The sequence below is a fragment of the Vicugna pacos genome, chromosome 2 (assembly GCF_048564905.1).
Source record: "Vicugna pacos chromosome 2, VicPac4, whole genome shotgun sequence".
In the NCBI taxonomy this organism is placed as follows: domain Eukaryota; kingdom Metazoa; phylum Chordata; class Mammalia; order Artiodactyla; family Camelidae; genus Vicugna; species Vicugna pacos.
The window spans coordinates 76,046,068-76,073,208 of record NC_132988.1 but is presented as its reverse complement, the minus strand read 5'-3'; the positions used below and the strand labels follow the sequence as shown (position 1 = coordinate 76,073,208).

The 27,141-nt window shown below is 36.7% G+C and overlaps 1 protein-coding gene across 2 annotated transcripts in view; it reads right to left on the bottom strand.

The window, feature by feature from the left end:
* The window catches only part of CFAP299 (cilia and flagella associated protein 299), a 493,878-nt gene that overhangs the window by 11,067 nt on the left and 455,670 nt on the right, over positions 1–27,141 (bottom strand). For both annotated transcript variants that reach the window (XM_072942181.1, XM_006198219.3), the window contains exon 6: positions 6,530–6,659. In XM_072942181.1, the coding sequence (XP_072798282.1) occupies positions 6,530–6,659 (130 nt within the window). The remainder of the gene's footprint in view (positions 1–6,529; positions 6,660–27,141) is intronic.

The following is a 27,141-nucleotide window of genomic DNA, read 5'->3' as shown; positions in this document are numbered from 1 at the left end:
TGCATCCTGTTATGTCAGTGCACCATCTGCATTGCACATGACTTCCAAGTTCATGACACTCAGGATGATCCAGCATCTCTCAGATCTCTGAACTTTTTTTTGTTTGTTTTTTTGCTTGTTTTGTTATTTCTCAAACAACTATATTCAAAGTGCACTCCATTAGACACCAAAGTAACAGAAAGGAGCTTCTGTTCTACTGAATTTCATAGTTTTAATATAATTGATTTTCTTTTGCACACCAATGTTTGGCCAACAGAAAAATAATCTCCTTTCAAAATGGCTTATTCATCTTTGTACTTAGACATAACACAAATGGTATAGATTTTCACTGAACTGCGTAGAATGGCAAAGACTCATTAGATTTGTCTTCCATACTTGGAATTCAATTCTCTCTCACAACTTCTCTGCTATCACTTTCCTTTCTGCACCTTGATCTCAACCCTGCTTGCACTTAAGAATCACCCAGGGAGCTTTTTAAAAAAGTATGGATGCCCAGGCCTTCCACCCAGGACAATTAAATCAGAATCTTTGTGGATGAGGCCAGGCATCTTATACTCTAATACTTTCTGGGTGATTCTGCTGTCTGGCTCATGCTGAGAATCACTCTTTAGCCAGAATGAATTCCTCTTTCTTTCCATGCAGTCCCATGCTCTATGCTTCCAGACCTTTGCGTGTGATGCTTCTTCCTACCACAATACCCTCCCTGCTCCGGTCCTCCTGTTTTCACCATACCCACCCTTCAAGATCCAGCTCAGATACTATCTCTTCTGTTAACTTGTTTTTGAATGCCGAAGGTCCAAGTGAATTCTGCTTCCTCTGAATTCTTTTTTTTTCCTTTTTCAGTTTTATTAGGTAGAATTATTCCAGTTCAACTGCACATATATATTACATTGCATGTAACTACATATATACAGTATACTGCACATTTTTTTTTTAGTTTACTGATCATTGTTTCTAAGAACAGATTAGAGCTTTAGCTTTTTAAACTTACATAGTTATCAAAGGATACAGCCAACTACAAAATAAGAATCAACAGAATGTGGTAATCCAATCATAAAGGACAGTCAAATGCGCTTACACATAGAGCATCTTCTGTCCTCTCAGATCACTTTCTAGCTTGCCATTTATGTGCATAGTCTATTTCCCCACCAATTAAACTGTGAACTTTTTAGGGCAAGAAACCCACCTTTCTGATTCACTTTTTATAGCTCCCAGTGCCCAGTAGGTACTCAGTACACATCAGATGAGGAAAAGGAGGATGGAGGAAGAAGAGGCTACAGACCTACTGACATCCATCCAGCTCATCGTCTTCTCTATACTCATCCAGCACTAGAATTAACTCTCTTTCTCCCCTAAGTGTTGGAGCAAAGTGAATTTCTCAACTACTTTTTCTACATGATATACATTCTCTAAGTTTTGTCTTTCCCTGAATGATCAGGTAGTTGCAATATTAAAAAACATCAACTCAGAAACTTCCTAACCACAGGAGGGCCCCTAGTCCTAGTCCTCTTCAATTTTCAGCAGGATTATTGTTATGTTCTCCTCTTCTCCACTCTTTCTCCATAGTGTGTCCAATCTACACCCTCTAATCTCCTTAAAACATAGCTTTCCTCCTGTTATTTCCCTGCACAAGAGCCTTAGCATATTTCCCCATTTCCCCCTATCAGATCTAGTCCGAGACCCTCATTATTCCTGCATTCAAGGCTTTCCATGACCTTTCCACCCTTAATTCCCATTCCACTCCTCCAAACCAATACTGCAGGCCAGTTGAACTATAGGTTTTCCTTTCCTTTCCGTTACACCCATCAACCTTATCTCTGTTAATAGGCTTCACTCCTGGTATTATCTTCTTCTCCATCTCTGTGAGTTCAATACCTAATCATTCTTCAAGTCTGGTTCAAAGATTACCTCCTCCATTATCTCCTAACAACCCCCAGTGCTGCTGCCCTCACCATCCCCTCTCCACTCGGTCCTGCCCCAGATTGAAAGACATCTCTTCTTTCCCTGAATTCCCAAAACATTTCTTTTTTGCAGCATATCACTTTCTTCCTTATGTTGCAGTTTTTTACAAGCCTGTTTCCTTAAAAATCTTACAAGCACCGAAAGGGCAAGGGGTGAACTCTCGCTTGTCTTTACATTCCCTATGGGATCTCATATGTAAGATTAAGCTCCATTGCTAGACTCTACTAATAGTGAACTCTGTGACCTTGAGCTTGTCATTTAACCTGTGTGTGTCAATTTGTTCATAAATCAAAAACGTATTCTAATTTAACAGCCTTAATTTGAGATGGCTTAAATTACATAGTCCTGGGATCGCACAAGGCCACCTGAAAGCACATACCAAAAGAAAGATTTCTGCATAATCTTAAAAAATCCTAAGTTTATGGTCACATTGACAGTTTCTACAGATAATTTCCTGTAATTTGTTTTCTGACTTACTTGTATCAATATAGATTGGGGGTGACTGTACCCTTTCTGGCTATCACTTCTCCCTCAAGCATCAGTGACATAATCTATGCCTCAACTTTTAATTGGTGTAGCATCATGTTTGTGTGTTTGGAGGGAACCACTTATTCAATCATTTATTCTACAAATATTTATTGAGTATCTATTAACCAGACATTTTTCCAGGTGATGGGTTCTCACATTAGTAAACAGAAGAGGGGAGGGGAGGGAAAAAAAGCTGGTGTAACTATGGAAGATTTTTCCTATTGTAACTATTTTATACAATCTCTCATCTTATTAGTAGATCATGAAGGTTTTAGACCACCTATGTTAGGCTGAGACTCAACTATTTCATGGTTAATGTTTCCTAAAAGCAAAAGAAAAATGCCTATTTTTTTTTCATTTGTCCAGATAATGTAGGGGAGTGAGTACAAAGTGCGTCCACTCAATCCTTCTAAAGATAATACACTGGAAACATTTTGGTGGGTGTGAATCACACACACACGCATTCTTCACTCAAAAATAGAAACTGGCCTTATTTGTTCCAGATGTTATACAGCTGCAGGGAAGTTAAAGCCAGTGGTCCTGTTTTCAATGCAACCAAACTCTTATTGCATTTGGAATTTCTTAACCAATGAACTCATATTACTTGTTCTAAGACCTACATAATTTTCTTTTTTCCACTGTTACCATTCACAAACAACTGTTTCATGGGAACCATGCTTCAGAATTAATGAGTCTACATCTGTGTTGTACAAAGGAAACACATCCTGTTTACCACTGCTTCCACCTTTCATTTATCTTGACCCCTTTAATTTTAAGCATAAAATATTTCAAAGAGAGTACTTGAAGGAACGGAAAAGGAGAGTTGTGTTGTGTTGTTCTTACAATATTTTCCAGCACTTTAACTATGGAGTTATAAGAAGGTGTTCATCTTAGGAAGAATCTCAAGCAAAATTACTAAGAAAAATATTAAGTATAAAAGTATAACTTGTTTGTAGTTCAAAAAACTTGGCATATTAGCTTATTTCTTGATCCTTCTGTTGATCCGTAAGAGATGCTATGTGAATGCATGAAATGCAAAAGGATCAAGGCTCTTTGAAGAGGATGAATCAGTTAAGAAATCATGTAGGAAATGCACATGCTAACTTTATATCTAGATCAAAAAAACAAAAATATAGTTATATTTCATTTGAGAATACTTGTGTTTGGGAACAGAGTACGAGATCTCTTGAGATTATTGCCCTTTTTTTTTGAGAAGTCTTTTTCAAATTGTGGTTCATGGACAGTCAGCAGTAGAATCACATTGGCCACTTATGAAAATATGTACTTCTGGCTCCTGTTGAGTCAGGATCTCTGTGAAGTGGGGCTGGGGTTCTAGAGGGACACTGGAGAGCAGAAAACAACAACAACCACAAACACTCATCTTCCACATTAAAACCCAGGGAGGTTAAGTGAATTTCTCAAGGCCATAGAGCCAGTTAATAGTAAAGTAAGGCTTAGAATTTTGCTTATTGTGAACGGAAAATACTGGAAACCATATCAGTAAACAAAGAATGCTGAAACCATCAAGTCCTCAGTGGCTGCACCCCCCCCCCCCCCCGCCCGGGAAGACAAGCCTACAGCCCAGCCCAGCCTCTGCAGCCACTCACAATGGTGCGCTCTGAGGGCACTCAGAATAAGAAAGGGCAGGATACTGGCCCTAGATAGCTAGGTGCTTGTCAAAGGAATGAATTCAATGAGCCCAAATGTTTGCTTCCTCCCATGCATAGAAAAGCACTAAATTCTTTAACTTGAGATGCCTGGCTTTCTTTAGATAACAAGTCATCTTTTATTGTTCCAACTACTTGGTCTTTGTTGTAAAGCTCCTACATATCCTAGCTCCTTCCCTGCCTCTTCAGAGCAGTCCCTCAGAGTGATCTGAGAGGCTGTCCTCCCAGCTCGAGTCCTCCCGCCAATTAAAACGTAACTCTCAGACAATACTATAGAGCTACAGTCATCAAGACAGCATGGTATTGGTACCAAAACAGACATATGGACCAATGGAACAGAATAGAGAGCCCAGAAATGAACCCACAAACCTTTGGTCAACTAATCTTCGACAAAGGAGGCAACAATATACAATGGAATAAAGACAGTCTCTTCAGCAAATGCTGTTGGGAAAACTGGACAGCAGCATGTAAAACAATGAAGCTAGAACACACCCTTACACCATATACAAAAATCAATTCAAAATGGATTAAAGACTTAAACATAAGACAAGATACAATAAACCTCCTAGAGGAAAACATAGGCAAAACATTATCCGACATACATTTCAAAAATTTTCTCCTAGAAGAAATAAAAGCAAGAATAAACAAATGGGACCTAATGAAACTTACAAGCTTCTGCAGAGCAAAGGAAACCAGAAATAAAACAAGAAGAAAACCTACGGAATGGGAGAAAATTTTTGCAAGTGAAACCGACAAAGGCTTGATCTCCAGAATATATAAGCATCTCATACGACTCAATAAGAAAAAAATAAACAACCCAATCCAAAAATGGGCAGAAGACCTAAACAAGCAACTCTCCAAGGAAGACATACAAATGATCAAAAAGCACATGAAAAAATGCTCAATATCACTAATTATCAGAGAAATGCAAATCAAAACTACAATGAGGTATCACCTCACACCAGTCAGAATGGCCGTCATTCAAAAATCCAAAAATGACAAATGCTGGAGAGGCTGTGGAGAAAGGGGAACCCTCCTACACCGCTGGTGGGAATGCAGTTTGGTGCAGCCACTATGGAAAACAGTGTGGAGATTCCTCAAAAGACTAGGAATAGACTTACCATATGACCCAGGAATTCCACTCCTGGGCTTGTATCCAGAAGGAAATCTACTTCAGGATGACACCTGCACTCCAATGTTCATAGCAGCACTATTTACAATAGCCAAAACATGGAAACAGCCTAAATGTCCATCAATAGGTGACTGGATAAAGAAGTAGTGGTATATTTATACAATGGAATACTACTCAGCCATAAAAACCGACAACATAATGCCATTTGCAGCAACATGGATGCTCCTAGAGAATGTCATTCTAAGTGAAGTAAGCCAGAAAGAGAAAGAAAAATACCATATGAGATCACTCATATGTGGAATCTAAAGACTCATGGACAGAGAATACAGACTTGTGGTTACCAGGGGGGTAGAGGGTGGGAAGGGATAGACTGGGATTTCAAAATTGTAGAATAGATAAACAAGATTATACTGTATAGCACAGGGAAATATACACAAAATGTTATGATAAATCACAGAGAAAAAAATGTGACAATGAGTGTGTATATGTCCATGAATGACTGAAAAATTGTGCTGAACATGCTGAACACTGGAATTTGACACAACACTGTAAAATGATTATGAATCAATAAAAAATGTAAAAAAACAAACAAACAAAAAAAACAAAGCAACCCAAGCATATATGACTTTTAAGTTTCAACCTTTGCCCCCAGATAGGATTAAAAGTCATGATATAAATAAAGTCCTTGAAAATATGTAAAATGTAAATATTTTTCCTTGAACAAAATCAAAATATCATGGGACATGTTTTAAAAATATTTAAATAAAATATATTTTCTAAGTTAACGCTCAGAAATGCACTAAGGACCATGCTGTTTTCAGTGTTACGCACATACAAAAAGGGATATTAGAATTCTGAGTACATATGTGAGATGAGAGTCTCCTTTCCCTAAATGACTCATGTCTCCATTCAGAGCTGAAAGTGACTGGACATCCCCAGGATCAGAGCAAACAGATGCTCTACCCATTGGCTCCCTGAGGGCTAATTCTTCTGCTAAGCATGGAGAAGTGTGACCACTTGTGAGTTCCATTTAAACTCCCCCTAAATACTTCCTCGCTGATTTCTAATAATTTACTAAGTTTTGAAGTTTTTTCTTTAAGGATAGTACATGCTCTAAGTTTCAACATAGCTTTTCATTTCTAAATTTAAAAACTTAAGAGTCAAGTAGCTAATAGTTTTTGAGTAAGTGTAGAGATACAATAAAATTTGAAGAGATACAAAAGTGTAAAAGCAGACTTACCTTAGGGTCCACGTTGAGAATTTTTCTGTCTTTTTTGTATTTAAAAAGTAAGCCTTCTGGATTATCAGCAATCACTTGGTAATTGGGAGTTGAATTACAAACAGCAATATGACTGTCCCAGTTGTAAAAGCTATAAAAATAACCATTCATTAGGAATTAATATGTATAATACATTGAATTGACAATATATTTTAAAAATATTTGAGGCAGTTCAGTTTCAAGATAAATGGACAGAAGAATTACAGTCTGTACAACCATGTAGAACACATGTGTGATTAAAAGTCTTGCAGAAAAGATTAGACTGTGAGTTATTCTCAAAACATTTAGATACATATTTACGACTGTTTTGCATGATTTCCTGGTTTGGACACTCCAGGACCCAGGGCCTATTTCAATATTACATTCCCAGGAAGTCAAGAAGAAAACTGATGCAATTTAAGGCTATTTCTTCTAGCACAGACCCTTCAGGGTATTGACTATTCAGGGTATTAAGAAGCTGTTTACTGGAAGGAAAGGCAGGTTAAGCCACTTCTTTTCATTCAAAACAAATTAATTCATTTCTTTAAGGATCTATTTTTCAATAACATGTTTCCCAGGCAGTAAGAAAACTACTTGTGTTTAAGAGGTTACCATAGGCCAGGCATGATGTGATGTATTCTATCACAGCACCCATATGAAACTGCTCTCATTTCAAAGGCAAGGCAAGAAGACCGGGGAGGTCAACCAGCAGAGTTAACACCCTACACCTAATACATTATAGGGCTAATATTTCAACCCAGATCTGTGCGTTTCAAAGCATACACATGTGCTTTCCACTGTTCAGCACTGCTTGCATTTGATCCTTTTTCTGGGATGATCTTCTATGGAAAAATTCTATTTTTTTTTCCAGATCTTATTTTATAACTACTTGTCAAGAACAAATATAATGCTGTTATGTGAGTTGAAAATATCCTCCATATACTTATTTTTACATATATTATTGCCATAAATGCATTTCTAGTGTTATATTTTCTTTTAAAATGACAGCCACAGGAAGTGAGGCCAAGATGGCAGATTAGAAGGAGCTTGAGCTCATCTCCCCTTACGAGCACTCCAAAATCACAACTAACTGCTGAACAACCATTGATAAAAAAGACTGGAGCCTACCAAAAATGACCCCCTACAACTAAAAACAAAGAAGGAATTGTAATGTGATGGTAGGAAGGGTGCACTTGTGATATATCAAATCCCATATCCCCTGGTAAGCAACTCACAAACTGGAGAATAATTATATTGCAGAGGTTATTCCATAGGAGTAAGAGTTCTGAGCCCACATCAGGCTCACCAGTCTGGAGGTCCAGCATTGGGAAGAGGAGCCCCAAGAGCATTTGGATTTGAAGGCCAGTGGGGGTTAATTGCAGGAGCTTCACAGGACTGGGAGAAATAGACTTCACTCTTAAAGGACACACACCAAAATTTCATGCACACCGAGACCAAAGGCAAAAGCAGTAACTTCATAGAGCCTGGGTCAGACCTACTTGCTGGTTTTGGAGCATTTCCTGGGGAGGTAGGGGGCATCTGTGGCTCTCCCTGGGGACATAAAAACTGGTGGTGGTCATATCAGGGAGTATTCATCTGCATGAACAAACAACTCAATTAAAAAATGGGCAGAAGACCTAAACAGACATTTCTCCAAAGAAGTCATACAGATGGCCAACAGGCACATGAAAAGATGCTCAACATTGCTAATTATTAGAGAAATGCAAATCAAAACAACAATGAGGTGTCACCACACAGTGGTCAGAATAGCCATCATCAAAAGGTCTACAAATAATAAATGCTGGAGAGGGTTTGGAGAAAAAGGAACCCTCCTACACTGTTGGTGGGAATGTAAATTGGTGCAGCCCCTATGGAAAACAGTATGGATGTTTTTTAAAAAAGTAAAAATAGATTTATCATATGATCCAGCAGTCCCACTCCTGGGCATATCTCCAGAGAAAAGTATAATTCAAAAAGACACAAGCACCCCAATGCTCATAGCAGCACAATAGACAAAACATGGAAGCAACCTCTATGTCCATCAACAGATGAATGAATAAGGGGAATGTTGTATACACACACACACGGGAATATTACTCAGCCATAAAAATGTAATAGTGCCATTTTCAGCAACATAGATGGACCTAGGAATTATCATACTAAATGAAATAAGTCATACAGAGAAATACAAATATCGTATGATATTACTTACATTGGAATCAAAAAATGATACAAGTGAATTTATTTATAAACCAGAAATAGACTCACAGACATAGAAAAGAAACCTGTAGTTACCAAAGGGGAATGACAGGGGAGGGATAAATTAGGAGTTTGGGATTAACAAATGTGCACTACTATATATAAAGTAGATAACCAACAGGGACCTACTGTATAGCACAGGGAACTATACTCAATATCTTGTAATAACTTATAATGGAAAATAATATGAAAAATAATATATATATATGTACAACTGAATCACTTTGCTATACACCTGAAACTAACACAGCATTGTAAATCAACTATAATTCAATTAACAATTGACAGCCACAGAGATAATACATGTATAGCTCACAGCCTAGTATACCTCTCCATATTTGCAATATTCATTTTCAATCATTTCCCTTTATCGTATTTCTGGGTTGTTTTGCCTTCTGTTACCCCCTTCTTCATTTTGAAAGAGTAGATTTCATTGATTAAACTCACTCTGAATTATATTGTTTTCTGAGGCATCAATTTTTTGCTATTACCTGAAATTGTAATGTGTAAATCTTCAAAGTTTTCAATACTCAAAAAAAAAATGATTATATATTTATATCTTCAGGGGTGCATGTTAGTGAGAACTATTCTCTCTCCTCTCCTCTCACTCCTCTATGGCCAAGACCTGGGAGTACCTGTCCTTTTTGAAGCACAGAGTTAGGAAAAGTGGGCTTTTCCTAAACAGGTATCTCTGTCTGTTTAGTCAACCCTCCTCAAGAGAGCAGGAATGACTCTCTGATTTGAGAATTGAGGAAAAAAGCCGAACATCCATGGATTTCTAGGCCGTCACTTTAGCAAGCTTTCATAAGTGAAGTTTATCATGGCAGGCTCAATTCCCAGTAGGGTGATGGTAGGAGAGCAGCCTGTAGCACTGGTGATAAATTCAATTCAGTGGTAAAGGGATTACTAGCCAATTTGAATATGCACTCAAGCTGGGTTCCCCAATTCAGATTAACTCGTAATAAAGAAGATAAATTGACCTTCATTCTCCTGGCTGTTCAGTTAGGAAACTGACAAACTGCGATAGAGGACATGGATGTGATTCTTAACTATACATATATCTGAGATAAATAGATATAGATAATCCCAGTAAAATGCTTGAGTCACAGTTATGCTCAGAGTGGTATGGTTTATATCTCATTCCTATCTTGTTGCTCAGACCTCAACTTAATAGCGTTATTGAAGTCCAGGCAGATTTTATATATATATAAAATGCAAAAAAAAGTTAATTTGTATAGCATGTGGTACTTTTGATAAAGTGATTTTGATTGTTTGTCAATACTTTTGTTTTCCAAGGCAGGGAAGGGAGGGAAGGGACCAGGTTTCATTTCACATGTCAATTCTAACAGCTAATAATTATTAGTATTTAATAAAGATAGTATTTAAAGAAGTATTAAAGAAGTATTTAATAAAGATAACCAACATTCAGTAAGCATGTGTTGGGTACTATTCTGAGACAAATGAATCTCTTACCTCATTTAATCTTATTGTCAACCCTATGAAGTGGGTATAAAACTATCCCCCTTTATACATGCAGAGCCCAGGTGATCTTGAAGTGCATACTTTTGAACGAAAATGAGACACTGGATTTGAGAACACATGGAAAAGTGGATTTAATGGTTATGAGAAACACAGGGACGAGGTAAGGATCTACGATTACTCTCAGATTTCTGATTTGGATACCTAAGTGGATGGAATTATTTACCAGGAAATAAAATACAAGGAAAAGAACAGATTGCAGGAGGTGTGTGTTGAGGGGAACGGGCAGTTTAGTTCTAGATATGCTGAATTTGAAATCCTAATGAAACATCCAAGAAAATGAAAGCAAGCATCTTGGTTTGTGTTGTGTACTGCCCTATTACAATTCCTTTTCTCAGCCCATGCCTGACACATGGTAGATTTTGAACGCATATTAATGGAATAAGTAGATAATGAGTGTATTCCTGAAATTTAGAAAGTTTTCTTATATGGAGTCATATATCTTGAAGTACCAGCGGTATTTAAATTTAAAGAGGTGGTTGAGATGGACAAAGGAGAAGATGGAAATAAGGGTGAAATCTGGGAATATCAATTCACAAGGAAGAAAGAGGAATCAGCAAAGGAGGCTAAAAACAGTGATTTAAAGCATCACCAGGAGAGGATTTTTTTTTTGAAAAAAACTGCAGAGAAGAATATATCAACGAATAATATTTTAAGAAACAGCAGTGCTAAATGCCTCATAAAGTAGATAACGTGTGAAAAGAGTCCATCAAAACGTACACTTGGAAAGAGATTACAGGAAAAGCAGTTGCAGTAAAATGGTGGGAGCAACACTCAGGTTAGAGAAAATTTAAGGGAAGATGAGAAAAGATTATGGAATAAAAATAATTCTTTTATGAATTTGATTATGAAGGAAACAAGAAAACTAGGACAGCACCAAGAAGGATATAAAAAATTAAGGGTCAATTTTTAAAAAGATGAAATATTTTGAGTATAGTTCCATGATATGAAGAGGGAAAAGCAGAGAAAAAAGACTCTAAAGAGGGAGGTGCTGTCAAAAGGCTTTGTCATGAAAAATTATATATGAGAAGATCTATCTAATATGCAACAGCCGTATGATATTCCTTTATCTATGCAGGTTAATTTGATTTTAGTAAGAGCTCTGCATATTACTATTCCTATTATATAGATGAGATAACTGGAGTTAGAGAAGATAATTAAAATTTTTAAGTTTACCTAACTAGTAAATACTAGAATACAGTCTCGAGCCCAGTCTATATAGCATCTAAAACAAGTACTCTTTCTTAAAATTTTTACTTTATTGTGGTAAGAACACTTAACAGGAGAACTGCCCTCTTAACACATTTTTAAGTGTACAATACATTACTTTGACTGTAGGTACAATGTTGTACAGCAGAGCTCTATAGCTTATTCATCTGATTTAAGTGAAATTTTATGCCTGTTGATTATTAACTCCCCAATTCTGCCTCTCCATTCCCAGGCAACCACCACTCCATTTTTGATTCTATGGATTTGACTAATTTAGATACCTCATATAAGTGAAATCATACAGCATTTGTCTTTCTGTGACTGGCTTATTTCACTTTCTTAATGCCCTCAAGGGTCATTGTGTTGTCACATATTGCAGAATTTCCTTCTTTTTTAAGGTTGAATAAAAATTCCATTAAATGTATATACCATGTTTTCTTTATCCATTCATCTGTCAATGGGCATTTAGGTAGTTTCCACATCTGGTCTATTGTGACAAATTTCTTTTAGGCTGCAAGTAGTTGAGTGATTGGAAAAAAAACATTCAGCCACTGTATGTTTCTTGATTGGAGAGTTTAATTCACTTATACCTAAAACAATTATTGAAAGGGAAGTATTTACTCCTGCCATACTATTAACTTTTGCCAGTTTTTTTGTCTGTCTTTTCCTCTCCTGCCGTCTTCCTGTTGTGTTAATTTTTTAATTGATATGCTTTAAATACTTGATTTTTTTCTTTTGTGTATCTTCTATGAGTAATTTTTTTGTAGTTATCTTGGGGTTCACATGAAATACCTTATAGTAGTAAACATTAATTTTAAGCTGATAATAAGTTTAATTACATACACAAACTTTACATTTTAACTTCTCCCCTCCTTTCACTTTATGCTATTGTTGTAAAAATGTACATCTATTCATACTGTGTATCTTTTCATTTTTTTAGTTATAGTTATTTTTAATACTTTTATCTTATACTTTTACAGTAGAATTAAAAGTGATTTACCTACTGCCATTACAGTACAGTACTCAGTATTTGTTTATATATTTACCTTTATTAATGAGTTTCATACTTCCTTATATTTTCATGTTTCTGCTTAGTATCCTTTCATTTCATTTTGAATAACTCTCTTTAGCATTTTTTGTAAGGCAGATCTAGTGACAGTGAACTCTCCAAGCTTCTTTTCTGTCTGGGAAAGTCTTTATCTCTCCTTCATTTCTGAAGGACAGTTTTGCTGGGAATAGTATTCTTTGCTGGTAGCTCTTTCCTTTGAGCACGTGAATATATCACCCCACTCCTTTCTGGCCTGCAAGGTTTCTACTGAAAATCTGCTGATGGTTTTATGAGCAGCAGTGGGGGGAGGTGTCCGCTGGATATGACAAGTTGCTTTTCTCTTGCTGCTTTCAAAATTCTTTGTCTTTGACTTTTGACAATTTAATTATAAGTATCTTGAAGTTGATTTCTTTGACTTACTTAATTTGTGCCCCTTGAGCTTTCTGGATCTTTATGTCCCTTTCTTTCCCCAGACTTTGGAAGTTTTCAGTCATTATTTCTTTGAATAAAATTTCTGATCCTTTATCTTTCTTCTCATTCTGGGAGTCTCATAATGTGTATACTTGTTCCTTGATGGAATCCCATAACTCATTTAAGCTTTCTTCAGTCTTTTTCATTGTTTTCTTTTTGCTCCTCTGGCTTATTTATTTACAGTGACCTGTCTTTGAGATCACCGATGTTTTCTGTTGCTTGATCTAGTCTAATGTTGAAACTCTCTAGTGATTTTTTTAAGTTCAGTTATTGTTTTTCATGCCATGATTTCTGTTTTGCTCTTTTTAATATTTTATATCTCTTTATTGAATTTCTCGCTTTACTCATGTATTGTTCTCTTGAACTCAGTGAGCATCTTTATGTCAGTTATTTTGAATTCTCTTTTAAGTAAATCAGATTATTATCTTTCTTTAGGGTCAGTTTCTGGAGATTTACCTTATTCCTTTTTTGAGGAACAGTTTTGTCTGGTTCTTGATATTCCTTGACTTTCTGTGTTGCTGCCTGCATATTAGATAAGGCAGGCAGCTCTTCTAGGATTCATGTACTGACCTTATTATACAGAAGAAGACCTCCATCAATCAACTTTGCCAGAGATTCACTAGCCTTTCCTAAATTTTTTCCTCCTCAGGGAGAAGCATGCAGCTGTGGGTTTTGTCCTTTGCTCTGCAATGAGCAGAAAGTAGGATCTATGATGTCTACCAGCCCAAGTCACTGTCACCATTTTCCCCTAGGTGGGATAGACTGTTTCTGGGCCATCAGAACTCCAAGACTGCAAAACTAGAAGTCAGTCCTCTGGGGACTTCGAAGACTTGGGGGTCTGGATACACAAACCAACTCCTGCCCCCCCCCCCGGAGAAGCTGAGAGCAAGGAAGTTTCCTTTTGATAGTATGGTGCTATGTTGGTAGTAGGGATTCCAGCAAGAGTCGGGGAGGGTCCCAAACCTCTCTACTGGCTTTGGTGAGGCTGGTTTTGCATTTGTCTAGGGTGCAGGAACCTTTCAATTAGTTTTTGGATTTCTCACAAGGGAATTTGTCTGAGAATTGTTGCTAAATCTGTGTATTTGTGGGGAGAAGAAAAGTCCAGTCCTATTTCGTTATGGTGCTGATGTCAACAATACAAATGCTTTTTTTAACCTGCTATTTCTTGATTTCTTTTAAGTGGCAAAGTAATTATCAATGTAGAATAATAGGTTAATGTATATTTAAACCTTAATTCTACTCCTTTTAAGCCACCTATATCCAGATCCACATTCAAGATGCTGTTATAACTCATAACTCTATTTCAATTTTTATTGTCTATTAGTTTTCCCTGTTAGTTTATCTACAGTACTTTTTTCATCTTACTGAGGCCTTGAGCTCCCTGGATCACTCTTTTAATTCTAATTTGCAACAATTAATTTCTTAATTTCTTTACTTTTATATATCATTCTCAAGACACTTGCTAACAGTCACAAATTTCTTGCTCAACAGATCCTCTTTATATTGAAAAATACCAGCTCTAGGTCAATTCAAATATTTACCTTTTCTATTCCTGCATATAGTCTTCTGACAAATCTTGCTGAAAATAACATATTATACTGTTGATTTAATTACAAATTCCAAATTTCTAACCCCACCTGGATTCCACACGCTGCAGTTATTTTTCACATGTCTCTAGCTATCTTTCTCTACCATTTATTACATTGTTTATGTATTCTATTCCTCTACCTCCCTTCTTACTCTCAGAGGATGGCTTCACCTCTTACTCTATTAAGAGAAAAATGATCTTAAATGGGAAAATGATCAATATCCATCACTAGCAAATTTATTTTTACTGACAATGTTCTCTTCCTCTCTTCATTCAGCTCAGAATAAATGCCCCTCTTCCTTTCCAAGATAAAAAAATCATCTCTGTGTGTTCTGAATTTCATTCCTTATTGCCTCCTTAGTTACTTCAAATAATTTTCCAACACTTCTCTAATATAATCAAACTCATCTCACTGTAAAATTTTCCCAAAACTAACAAACACATGTAAGTAACTTTAGCTAAGTAGAGAAAAGAAAGAAGAAAAGTGGCACTCAATAAACATTCATTGACTGAAAGAGTGACATACGCCCATCTCTACTATTATTATTTATGATCCAATTGATTATAATATTTTAGTTATTACAGAATTAAAATAAAGAAGTAGCAAGAAAAATATTTTAAAAGGTAATTAAGAGAGTTGATCTGGAACATTAATCTGGGACTTATGAAATCTAAACCCTCATGCAATGGTTTCAGTTTTCTCTTATCTAAAGTTTAGAGGTTGAACTATATATTGTAAAGGCTCTATACAATGGTAATAGTCTATTATTATAAAAGCCTTCTTTGATTCAATGAGTTCTTACACATTATTTTGATTTATTAGTGTTCACATCTTGAAAAATATTTGTAGAAAAGTTCATACTGTATCTAAAATAGATAGAAGAACTTAAGGGATAAGTGGTGTGAAATTATTTAAGGTTTTGAAATGAAAACAACCCTTCTTTTGCTTCCAAAGATAAATATCCTAGAAATTGGGCATTTTAGTGTATAAGAGAGTACCTATACACAACTTATACAAATAAAGTGGGATAATGAAACAAAATAAATATGTGTAAAGTCTGTTAATTAAGTTACTAGGGGATCTCAGGTATGTTTTTGGAAACAATGGCTTGTTTGTTATCTATTTCACATGAGAACTCCTGATACCAGAGAAAATATTTTGATGCCGTCCCAGGGCAACAGAGCTTTGGACCACCAGGGGGAGTAAATTTCAAAGCCATTGTCTCCAGAATACCTTGTTTGCCCTGGTTTTGCTTAGTATCTTCCTTCAGTGGAATGGAAAGGAAATTATGGAAGCACAAAAAGGCCAGTGTTATCAAAGATTAGAAAAATTTGCACATAAAAATATGTTTAAAGGCAAGCCGAGGTCTTACGGGTGAATGCAGAACAAAAATAATGACTATAACAATTATAGTCTCTAGCACATAAATTATAGCAGAAAAAATGAGACCCCCACCACGTGAACATGGAATCTGACATCACAGAGCACATGTCACTGAAACAGAAATTATCAGCATCTACGAGACTTTCCTTATGAATATAACCAACAGTTTATATAGATGAGGAGGGAGTTTTTGTTTCAACTTTCGTTAATAATGGAATCTTTTGGGGTTTTAAACAGTTGGACCAGTAGGCATTTATAGTACCTAATACTTGTATATGCTTATAAAGTTAAAACATATTTATAAGATACAATTTTTAGGACAGAGAGATATTCCTAGTTAAAGGAAATGTGTAGAAACATAAATAAACAAAAACCTACAAAACTAGTTTTTGTGAAATCAAAAGATTTCATTAAAAAATGAAAATTCAGGTGATTTTATATGAGTCATGGGGACATTTAAGTGTTAAACATTATTTTCTCCCTTTTAATCCCTATGTAGACAGCCTGTAGGTAGGATGGCCTTACAGTGTTACTGCCCAGAGTAAAATCCTTCTGAGAAAGAAAAGAGCTATTACTGATTGTGCCAAGACCATAAGAGTAAGCCTAGATGATGCCAGGAAAACTGAGATGTGTGGTCTCCACACCTACAAACCATTTAAACACTGCTGTTTTAGAATTGATTTATCCAATGGTTGTCTAAAATGTTTCCAAAGTTTTGCCACAGACTTGCCAAAAATATGATAAAGATGTTTAAACAATGCTAAAACATATTTTCCTATGGTTGATCCCTTTTATTTTATTTTATTGCTGTGGAAAAATTATATTAAATGGAATTGCAATTGTGGTATAGAGACTTGAAATTTAATCTCGAATAATAAACACTCCTGTTCTTTTTCTATTTGTCAAATAATCTCAAGGCAGTAAAACATTCTATAACAAACTAATTTTCTGAAATATGATATTCCAAGTAAAAATATAGGTTTGATCAGTTATTTTGGTTGGTAAGAATATGAAATCTCAAGTTTAGTGTTTCCATAAGTTAGCTGACTTGGCTCCTATTCATGGCTACATAATGTATCTCTAACTTCAATCAGCTGCTTAATAAATGCATGTACCAGTTGGGAAAATATAGATAACTGTTGAACAACCCACTTTAACTATTAAAATAATTGGGAACATTAAAAGCCCTAGTGACAGGTGGTCAGAAGGGTCATTCTTTCAATTCAACACATCAAAAACACAAAGGATTATAATACAGCATGAAAAATGATACAACAGAAATTTTGTGTCAGGTATTTTTGGACAGTAGAGGTCAAAAAAGAGTATATGTCTTGATGAAATAAATTTCCAATGAGATTTTCCTGATGGAAAGCAGCAGGAACAAGCATTTTACATAGAAAGGATAGTAAAAGTTAGATTAGATAAGAACAAAAAAATGTACATACCTCAGTGTTAACCTTTTTGAGAGACTTTCAATAGTTTACTAGATGAGGCAGAAGGTAAACTGCTGTGGATTGAGAATTAAATGTGAAATGTGATTCTTAATTGTTTCCTACCCAAGTGCCGAAACTTTGAGTGAGCCTTCCCTTTGGGGCTGGAGTGAGCTCAGAGTAAAGAAAGCAGAGAGTTGGTAAGGTTGGCTCTCCTATCGCTTTCAGGCATGTAGGTAGAAAGTGTTTATTTCCACCAGGAAAATTACTCCTAATTTCACTTGAGTAAGAAGACAGATGGGTACCTGTCTGGCATGTTCACCATCATGTGCTCTGAGCCAAAAGTGTGGTGTCAAGTGGATGGACTGGTTGTGGAAGGTGCTAAGGGAGAGGTGAATGGAATATAATAGCAGGGATACCTAACAGATTATAATAGGTCCTCAAGGGTAGAGAATATTGTAACCCAATGGGCAGATTTCTTAAGTCACCATCAAGGAGCTCCCTGTTCAGAGGAACCCTTCTCATGGGTAGAATTTCTAAGGAAGGATTTCATACATGCTTCCATACTCCTAAAGATGGCCTCCTTACCGAGGCCCTAGGCTTCTGGTAGGGGGCATCTGGAATGCTTCATTGCTAGCCCCATGCAATGGGAATGGAATAGGCAATAATAACAGACGTACCTATTACCATATCTCCCCAGAATAGGGCTATGTAGATAGATTTTTGAGTTATACAAACCTGTTTCTGATTTTGCATTCAGAGCTAGTATTAGAAACAACCTGGGGTACCTCTCAGTTGCAGATCACAGAGTGAATACCTCAAGGTCAAGCAAGAATGCCACATCCAGTCCTATAGTAACTGGGCTAGGTGGCCATTTGTGGTGAAGAGAGTAAAGAGGAAGCACTTTCCCAATGCAGAAACATGAGGGAATGGTGCAGGCATGGGGTGAGTATCACAGAGAGCCCTACCTTAATCTCATTCTCTTTCTGACATTATTGAAACAACTACTGCTAATGTTATTTTGCACTGATGTAGTGCTTTGTCATTTACAAAGAGCTTTCACCTTTATACTCTTGTTTAATGTCCAGAAGAATGATGTGAGTTAGGCAGGGTGCTTATTTAGAGGTTATTATAAGATAGCGAATATAGTTCCCTGTGCTACACAGTAAATTCTTGTTTTTTATTTATTTTATGCATATTAGTTTGTATCTGTTAATCCCACACTCCTAATTTGTCTCTCCTCTTGCTCTCCCCTGTGGCAACCATAAGTTTGTTTTCTATACTGTGAGTCTGTTTCTGTCTTGTTATACACATTCGTTTGTTTTATTTTTTAGATTCCATATATAAGGGGTAGCACAGAGTATTTGTCTTTCTCTGTCTGACATATTTCACTAAGTGTAATACCCTTTAGGTCCATCCATGTTGCTGAAAATCCCCTAATTTAATTCTTTTTTATGGCTGAGTAATATTTCATTGTAGATATATTCTACCTCTTCTTTATCCATTCACCTGCTGATGGACACTTAGGTTGCTTCTATAACTTGGCTACTATAAACAGTACTTCTGTGAACAGTGGGGTGCATGTATCTTTTCAAATTAGCATTTTTGTTTTTTTCAGATATATAGCCAGGAGTGGAATTGCTGGGTCATATCGAAGTTCTATTTTTAGTTTTTTGAGAAACCTCCATTCTGTTTTACATAATGGCTGCACCAATTTACATTCCTACCAACAGTGTATGAGGGTTCCCTCTTATCCACATCCTCACCAACAACATTTGTTATTTGTAGACATATTTTATGCCTTTGATGTCACACTTTACACTGGATATACATAACGAAAGAGCCTCAAGAGAAAGAACCGCATACAAATATAAGATGAGTTTTAGGATAAGACTAAATGAGAAAAAATAACGAGGAGATCCACCTTGTGAAATGCAGGAAAAGAATGTGAAGGTGACTAAAACTTGATGGCTGTTATTGGTATCTGTTCTCTTAGGGACTAACGTGTATTTATCTTAGGCTAAGGAGATTTGTATAGATAAATGATCTTTGCTGCTTCTATTGGAATTACAAGATTAAAATTTCATTCTTCAAAAATAACAAACATTCTTTGGCTTAACATACTCTTTCTATTTGGAAGCTCTTGGCAATTCAAATTTTGTGAATATGAAAATATTTTGAACTATTGCATCAGCAACCTTGTCACTCGTTTTTACATTAGGAATATTGAGATGTTCTTTAGGCTTATTGATCTTTCTGTGAGTAGTAGCAAATTCTGCACTGTAATCACCATAGTCTTCCTTCATATCTGTGGATATATTTCTAGATTTATAATTTTCCAGTCATGACTGTGTGACAAGTAAGGCTTTTCATTAAAAGAAATGTCAGTGTATTAGGGAAAGGAAATCATGGTGGGTCTTGGGCCCCAGGAATCAGGCAGAGAAGTCAGAAATTAAAAACTGGGGCGTAGGTATGTTGCAAGGGAGACTAGCTACTCCTCCAGGCTCAGGCATTCATTGTGCCTTGAGATGAAATGGCTCTGAATTGTGTAAACTAAAGAGATGTGTATATAGAGCCACACTATAAATGAGTATTATGACAAAGTTCGGGCAACATGAAGCTATGATGGCAGGGTATAATGCTGGAGGAGAGAGACTTCCTTCTCTGCTGCTATACCTGGAGAGCCATTACCAGAGTACTGGTGGATCTTCAGGTCATTAAAGCACTTTTTTTAAGTGCAAAGAAGTTTTACTAGGCAGATGCATTAACAAGTTCTGATGGTATACTTGGTCAGGAAATGGGCTCATTTGGTTGTACAAGTCAGATGATTTGAGAAGGCTGGAGTTTCTGTGTTTATATCACAACCCTCTAGAAAAGGAAGGCAGCTGAGCTGCTAGATGGTTGAGTTTCAACAGGAACAATTTGTTGAAAGAGGGCTCCTTGGCTATTGAAGATGGTTTTGTGAGTTTGCGTCCTTCAAACATGATAGTAATCAAGATTTACCCCCTTGGGAACAGGCGGACTTGGTAGGCAGAATTCAAAATATCTTCTACGCTCACTACTCTTTGGTATTGCATCCTCAATGTGTCATATTGCTTGGCAAAAAGGACTTTACTAATTGTCTGACCTTAAAATAGGGAGAAAATCCTGGATTATCCAGGTGGGTACAATGTAATCACAAGAGCCCTTAAAAAACACAAAAGGAAGGCAGAAGAGTCAGAGAAATTCAAAGCATGAGAAGGGTTTGAGGCGTTGTTGCTGGCTTTCAGATAAAAAGGCCACGGGGACCTCAGTTCTACAACTAGATGGAACGGAATTCTGCCAACAATCTGAATGGGCTGGGAGTGTCCTCTTCCTCAGAGCGTGCAGAAAGGAACACAGTTCTGCTCACACCTTAACCTCAGTCTTGTGAGACCCTGAACTGAAAATCCAGCCACACCATGCTGGACTTCTGACCTACAGGCAGTGACATCATAAATGAGTATTATTTTAAGCTGCTAAACTTGTGGTAACTTGTTACTCAGCATTAGAAAGCTAAGAGACTAGGCAAGGGCTAATGTAAGGGCTCTGGAGTTACCTTAAAGGAGTACATGAGGAGGAAATAAACATATTGTCACAGTTGGGAGGCTGGGATGGACCGAAGGCTCAAAATTTATTTTGAATATTAAAAGGAATGTGACCTCATTTTGTACTCGAGAGTGGTGAAGCAGGAATAGAAGTTATAATTACAATGTGATCAGGGAGAAATAACAAAAATAACACTGAAGCAACAAAGATTAAAGCAATGAGAATCTACATAGTAGAAAAAACAACCTTAGGCAGAAAGAGAAGCCAAAAATTTCATAGCCTTTGACTTTTAATTGAATAGTTTTTTTTGTACATACTATAGAAAGCTATCTTTAAAAAATGCCTGTCTGCCTCTGTCTTCCCGACTGTACAGTTAAACCGAGGAAAGGTGTGTTGGTTCTTCTGGGACAGAATTAAAATGGGAGCAGCTATTCATTGGGGCCCATCGTGGTTGATGGTAGTAAGAATCAAGGAGGGAAAACATTAAGTGAAAAGAATCAGAACTGCTCATCCAGCTCTCCTTCCTCATTTGACATACCGCCTTTGAAGACCTTCTTCATTCAAATAATAAAGTGTTTCATGTTTTATATTTACAAGTGAGATCATTACCTTATATTTGTCCCCAAAAATTTTATACCAGAACTCTTTCCACTAGACTACAACTACTCAGTCTTTTCCTTTGTAAATGATTCTCCTTCTAATTCCTTTGCGATTTTCTGACAGTGAAACAGAAGAAACAATGTCTTATCATGTTCGTGAGTCATGATTTGATGAACATGAGTCATTTGTATCACCACCCACCCAGTCACTCAATCTAGAAATGTGGGTCACCTCAGGCTTTTCCCACTTCATCACCCTGCATCCTGTCTCTCATCAAGTCTTATAGATTCTAGCTCCTTAACTTCTCACATCCATCTGCTTCTCTCCAAATGCTGCATCACCAGTTTTTATGTGAATTAATACAATCAGTCTTCTCCCTTTTGTCTGCATCCCCTCTCATCACCCTTGCAATCACAATTATCTTTAAAATTATCACATCAGATTATTACATCCCTGCTGAAAATACTCTCCTAACACCAATGGCTTTCACTGCAGCTTAGCACATAGACTCTCCAAAAACTGGAAGCTGCTTCTCTGGCCACTCCATGCACCCTGACCCCATATTTCTCTTAGGCTTTTTGCACTTGTGCATTTCTTTAAACATGCCATTCCAGGCCCTGCCAGCGCCTCTCTAACTGTGGACATGCTGTTTTCTTTGCCTGGACTTCCCTCTCCACATTTCTTTTTCCCATCTAGTTAAGTTCTACTTATTCTCCAAATCTCATATCACACAATATCTCCCAAGGGAACCAACAACCCTCAGCTAGCCTAATTTATATTCCAGTCTCTGGGCTGAATACATACTCACAGAAACTAAAGTTCTGTCCTGTAACAATTGACTTACTATTCTGTCTTCTCAGTTAGCTTGTGAGCCCCACATGGGTAGGAACAAGGCTTTATCTGACTATTTCTAGAGTTTCTTGCAGCACCTGGAACTTGGTTAGTTCCAACAAATGTTGATCTTCTCCCTCTGCTACCATGAGACCACCATGAGGGGTGTGACTTAACTCTCACCTTCAGCATCAGCTTCTTTTCTCTTGGGTCTACTACCATCTTCTTCCTCCTCCAGTCTTCACCTGCCCTACTAAGAGCTTTGGGTTCAGGACATTATGAGATACTCATACATTAGTATAAAATAATCTGTATCTTCTTTCATTTGTCAATGTCATGCATCTCTGATTGTGAGGGTGTATGCTCTGTCACTTTAAAGAGAATGTATTTTTGACTGGGAGGTGAGGCAGTTTCCTGACTCTCCTTCAGTCACATCATGCACTCAGTAATCTCCTTTGCTTTTACAAAGCATAACTCTCTTGTCAATATGACAGGAGCATCAGGCATCCTATTGGAAACTGAATGGCAAAGATCATTAATAGTTGAGTAAAACACATTGCATTTAAAAATCCGTTGCTCCACCCTTAAGAATCTGGTAAGATATGCCTCTGACAAGTATCTGAACTTGATCATAATGACAAAACATAAAAAAGCTAAATTAGTGGTATTTTGTTCAGTAGAGTAAAATAGTTGCTATATGATACATTAATTCCACTCCTGGGCATATATCCAGAGAGAACTTTAATTTGAAAAGATACATGCACCCCAATGTTCACAGCAGCATTATTTACAATATCCAAGACATGGGAACAACCTAAATATCCATCATTGTGGTATATTTATACAATGGAATACTACTCAGTCATAAAAAAGAATAAAATAATACCATTTTCAGCAACATGGATGGACCTGGAGATTGTCATTTGAAGTGAAGTAAGCCAGAAAGAGAAAGAAAAATACCATATGATATCACTTACATGTGGAATCTAAAAAAAGACAAATGAACTTATTTACAAGACAGAAACAGACTCACAGACATAGAAAACAAACTTATGGTTATTGGTGGGGAAGAGGGAGTAAGGAATAAATTGGGAGTTCGAGATTTGCAGATACTAACTACTATATATAAAATAGACAAGCAATAAGTTTATACTGTATAGCACAGGGAACTATATTCAATATCTTGTAATAACCTATAATGAAAAAATAGGAAAATGGGTATATGTATGTATACATATGACTAAAACCCAGAAATTGACACAACATTGTATCTGACTATACTTCAATTAAAAAAAAAAGAGTGAGAAGATTAAGAGAGAATACACATTGAATATGATAAAACCTCAGAGGAAATGAAAGGGAGGATATGTAGACTCCTGTTTGCCACAATGGCAGATACCAAGAGACTTTCTAAGCTTAAAAGTAATGGAAGAAATCCTAAAGGGAAACTTGGATCAATTTAACTCCATAACAATTTAAAATATTTTTATGTCAAGAGAAGTCAAACAAAAATAAAGGCAAATAACAGGGAAGGAAGAGGGATTGGTGGAGGAGTTAATCACCACTGGCCAATGAGTTGATCACTCATGCCTACATATGGCACTTTTATAAACACTCTAACCAGTGGGGGTTTGGAGAGCTTTTGGGTTGGTGAGCACGTTCATGTGCCAGGAAGGTGGTGGACCCCAAATGCCACAGGATAGAAACTCCTGCATTCTGGACCCTTCTAGATCTCACCTTATAAACTTCTTCCTCTGGCTGTTTGTCTGTATCTTTTAGAAGATCTTTTATGATTAATTGGTAAATATAGGTAAATATTTCCCTGAGCTATTCTAGAAAATTATCGAACCTGGTGGGGGAAGGGGATGGTGGGAACCCCTGACTTTGCAGCCAACTTGGACAGAAGCGTGAGTACACACATTACTTGCAACTGGCATATGAAGTGAGAGCAGTCTTATGGAACTGAGACCTTAAACCTGTGGAGTCTAACTCTGGGTAGTTAGGGTCAGACTTGCATTAAACTGGAGGAGACCCAGTTGGTGTTCTGAGCGATGGAAAATTGGTGAGGGGAATCCCCCTCTCACACTTGGTGTCAGAACTGTCGTGAGTAGAGAAACAGATTTCTTTTAATCTCTAAGAGATAGCTCTTTCAAAAATATAACTACTATAGTTTTATCATACCTTAACATTACAATAATTCTTCAACACCACCAAGTACTCAGCATTCAAATTTCACCAATTGTTCTATTAATTTCTCTTTTATGTGTGGCTTACTCAACTCAGAATCCAAACAAGGTCCATATTTTGTAGGAGTCTGGAGACTTCAACTAATGGAAGACAAAGAGCCTTCAGGGACACTGAAATAACTTTGAAATAACGCTCAATAGTTGAAAATTGGTTAACTAAAGAACAGCACCATAAAATGTGATACTGGCAGCTACTGTAACTGATACCCATGAAGAGTTTTCAGAGAGAAGATATAGTGCTCATGATATAAGAAGATTGAGAGTTATGTATATACAATAAAATAGCAAATAAATACATTCATGAACACATCTACACATACTGTTGACTACTTGTCAGTCATTGTCACTTTTGATAGAACTTCTCCCTCCTTACAGTAACATCACAGTAAAAATGGGCAAATATGTTCTTGAATGCTTACTCGCCCCTGGAGCGACATATATAACATGCATGCTGTTCTGTACATATCCTGACAGACTATAATGAAAGGCAAAAGTAAAAGGTTGTAGTGGAAGGGAGACTGGTAGGTGTGGTGAGAGGTACACAGTTTCAGACCCAGTTGGATTCAATTCCAACTCCACAAACAGGTGCTCCTGAGAATATCTGGAATCCCTCCCCTGACTAACTGGGGGCAAACTGGTATTAGCAGTCCTCTGAAGACAAAGCTCTTAACAACCTAGAAGGAAGCCCTCCTTGAGCTGGTGATTTATTATTCCTCCTTGGACCAGGTTTTTTAAGGAAAAATGTAAATGTTTTGCTGCTCTTGTCCTTGTTTAGCAGGTAGCAGGCATGTAGCTGATTACACAGCACACGTTTGGCCTACAGTCACTGACCTGGAGAACACAACTTTGCCCAATAGTCAACCTTCTGTCTCTCCCTAATATACAAATATGTGCCTATGTATGTTTTATATACATGTATGTTACATATGTTATATGTATGTATACTAACAATATTTATATTTATAATTTAAAAATATTCAAAAAATTCCCTATTTATAACATTTTAACATTTATAACACTTTAAGATTTTGAGTTGGGAGAGATTTTGATTTTCTCTTTTATACTTTATACTCTTCTATAGTTTACGTATTATCCACAAGGAGAACACATTATTTTTTAAGTCCAAAAAGAGCAAAAGTATTTCTTTTTAAATAGAGAAAACAGAAACTTTTTATTATATTATGTGTACCAAACAGATAAATAAAATATATGCATTTTTTGGGGCTCCAAGCATCTGTCTGGATGTGATACGTTTTGTAAGATTATATGAAAAATCTTGAAGTATCAACTGGGATTGATTTTGAGAAACAGAGCATTCTTGAGTGTTTACCTGGGACATTAAGAATTGACATGAAATCCATCTATAACCAGTAAGCTTTTGTTTTATTTTTAAGGAAAATATTTAAAATCACCCCTCAAGGTTTTAGTCATAAATTCATAAAAAAGAACTGTGCCTGCTTTCTTATCTTTTATATTTTAATTTTCAAGTAAAAGCTAATCATATTTGCCAACTGCGTATCTCAAAATATATGTGCTATTCACACATGCAGAAAATAATAATAGTTATTCTTCAAAAGCGGTAAACAAAAATGGTACTCTTAGAAAAAGAGCATTATCACTGCTGATGGTATAAAGAATGACCTTCTTGGATAATTTCTCCCTCTCTCATTGTTTTAGTTAATACTTACATTTAAAAAAATTCCACAGCCACTTCTCTGCCTGGACATCTCAGAGATTCAGAATTATATATCTATCTGCTGTGTTCTAGATATTCCACTGGTACTTTAAATGCAACATATCCAGAACTGAGTCCTTGATCTTTCCCCTGAAAAACCGTTACCCTGAATTTCCTACCAGAAATTTGTTGGTACCTCCGCTTATTAAGACACTCATGTTTTAGATTTGAACTTGTGCTTGCTTGACTTTCCCCTCTCTGCATAGCCCATTTCCATTCAATTCTGCCACTTTCCCTACATTAATGTTTCTCAAATTGGGCCCCTTGTCATCCTGCCTCCCTCCACCACTGCCCTAATCCAGGACCATAGCTTATCTGTCTCCTTGCCTCCTGTCTTATATCTATTCAATCCATCTTCAACACAGCCTCCAGGGTGTTGCTCATACTCAGATTTAACCATGTTGCTTCCCAAGGCAAATCCCATTCAATGACTCACCATCACCTATAGCATAAATTCTAAGCTTCTTAATTTGGTTTGCATGGCCCTTCATGTCTTACTGCTTCCAGTTTGAGGTTTATGCTGTAGCAACCCTGAACTGCTAATACTTTCTCTCCTATAGCATGTTGTTTTTCAGTTTTATACCCTTGTTCATGCTGTCCTCTCTGCCTAAATGCCATTTCCCATCTTCTATGCCTGGAAACGCCTATGCATTCCTTAAGAATGAGTTCTGTCAGCACCTCCTCTAG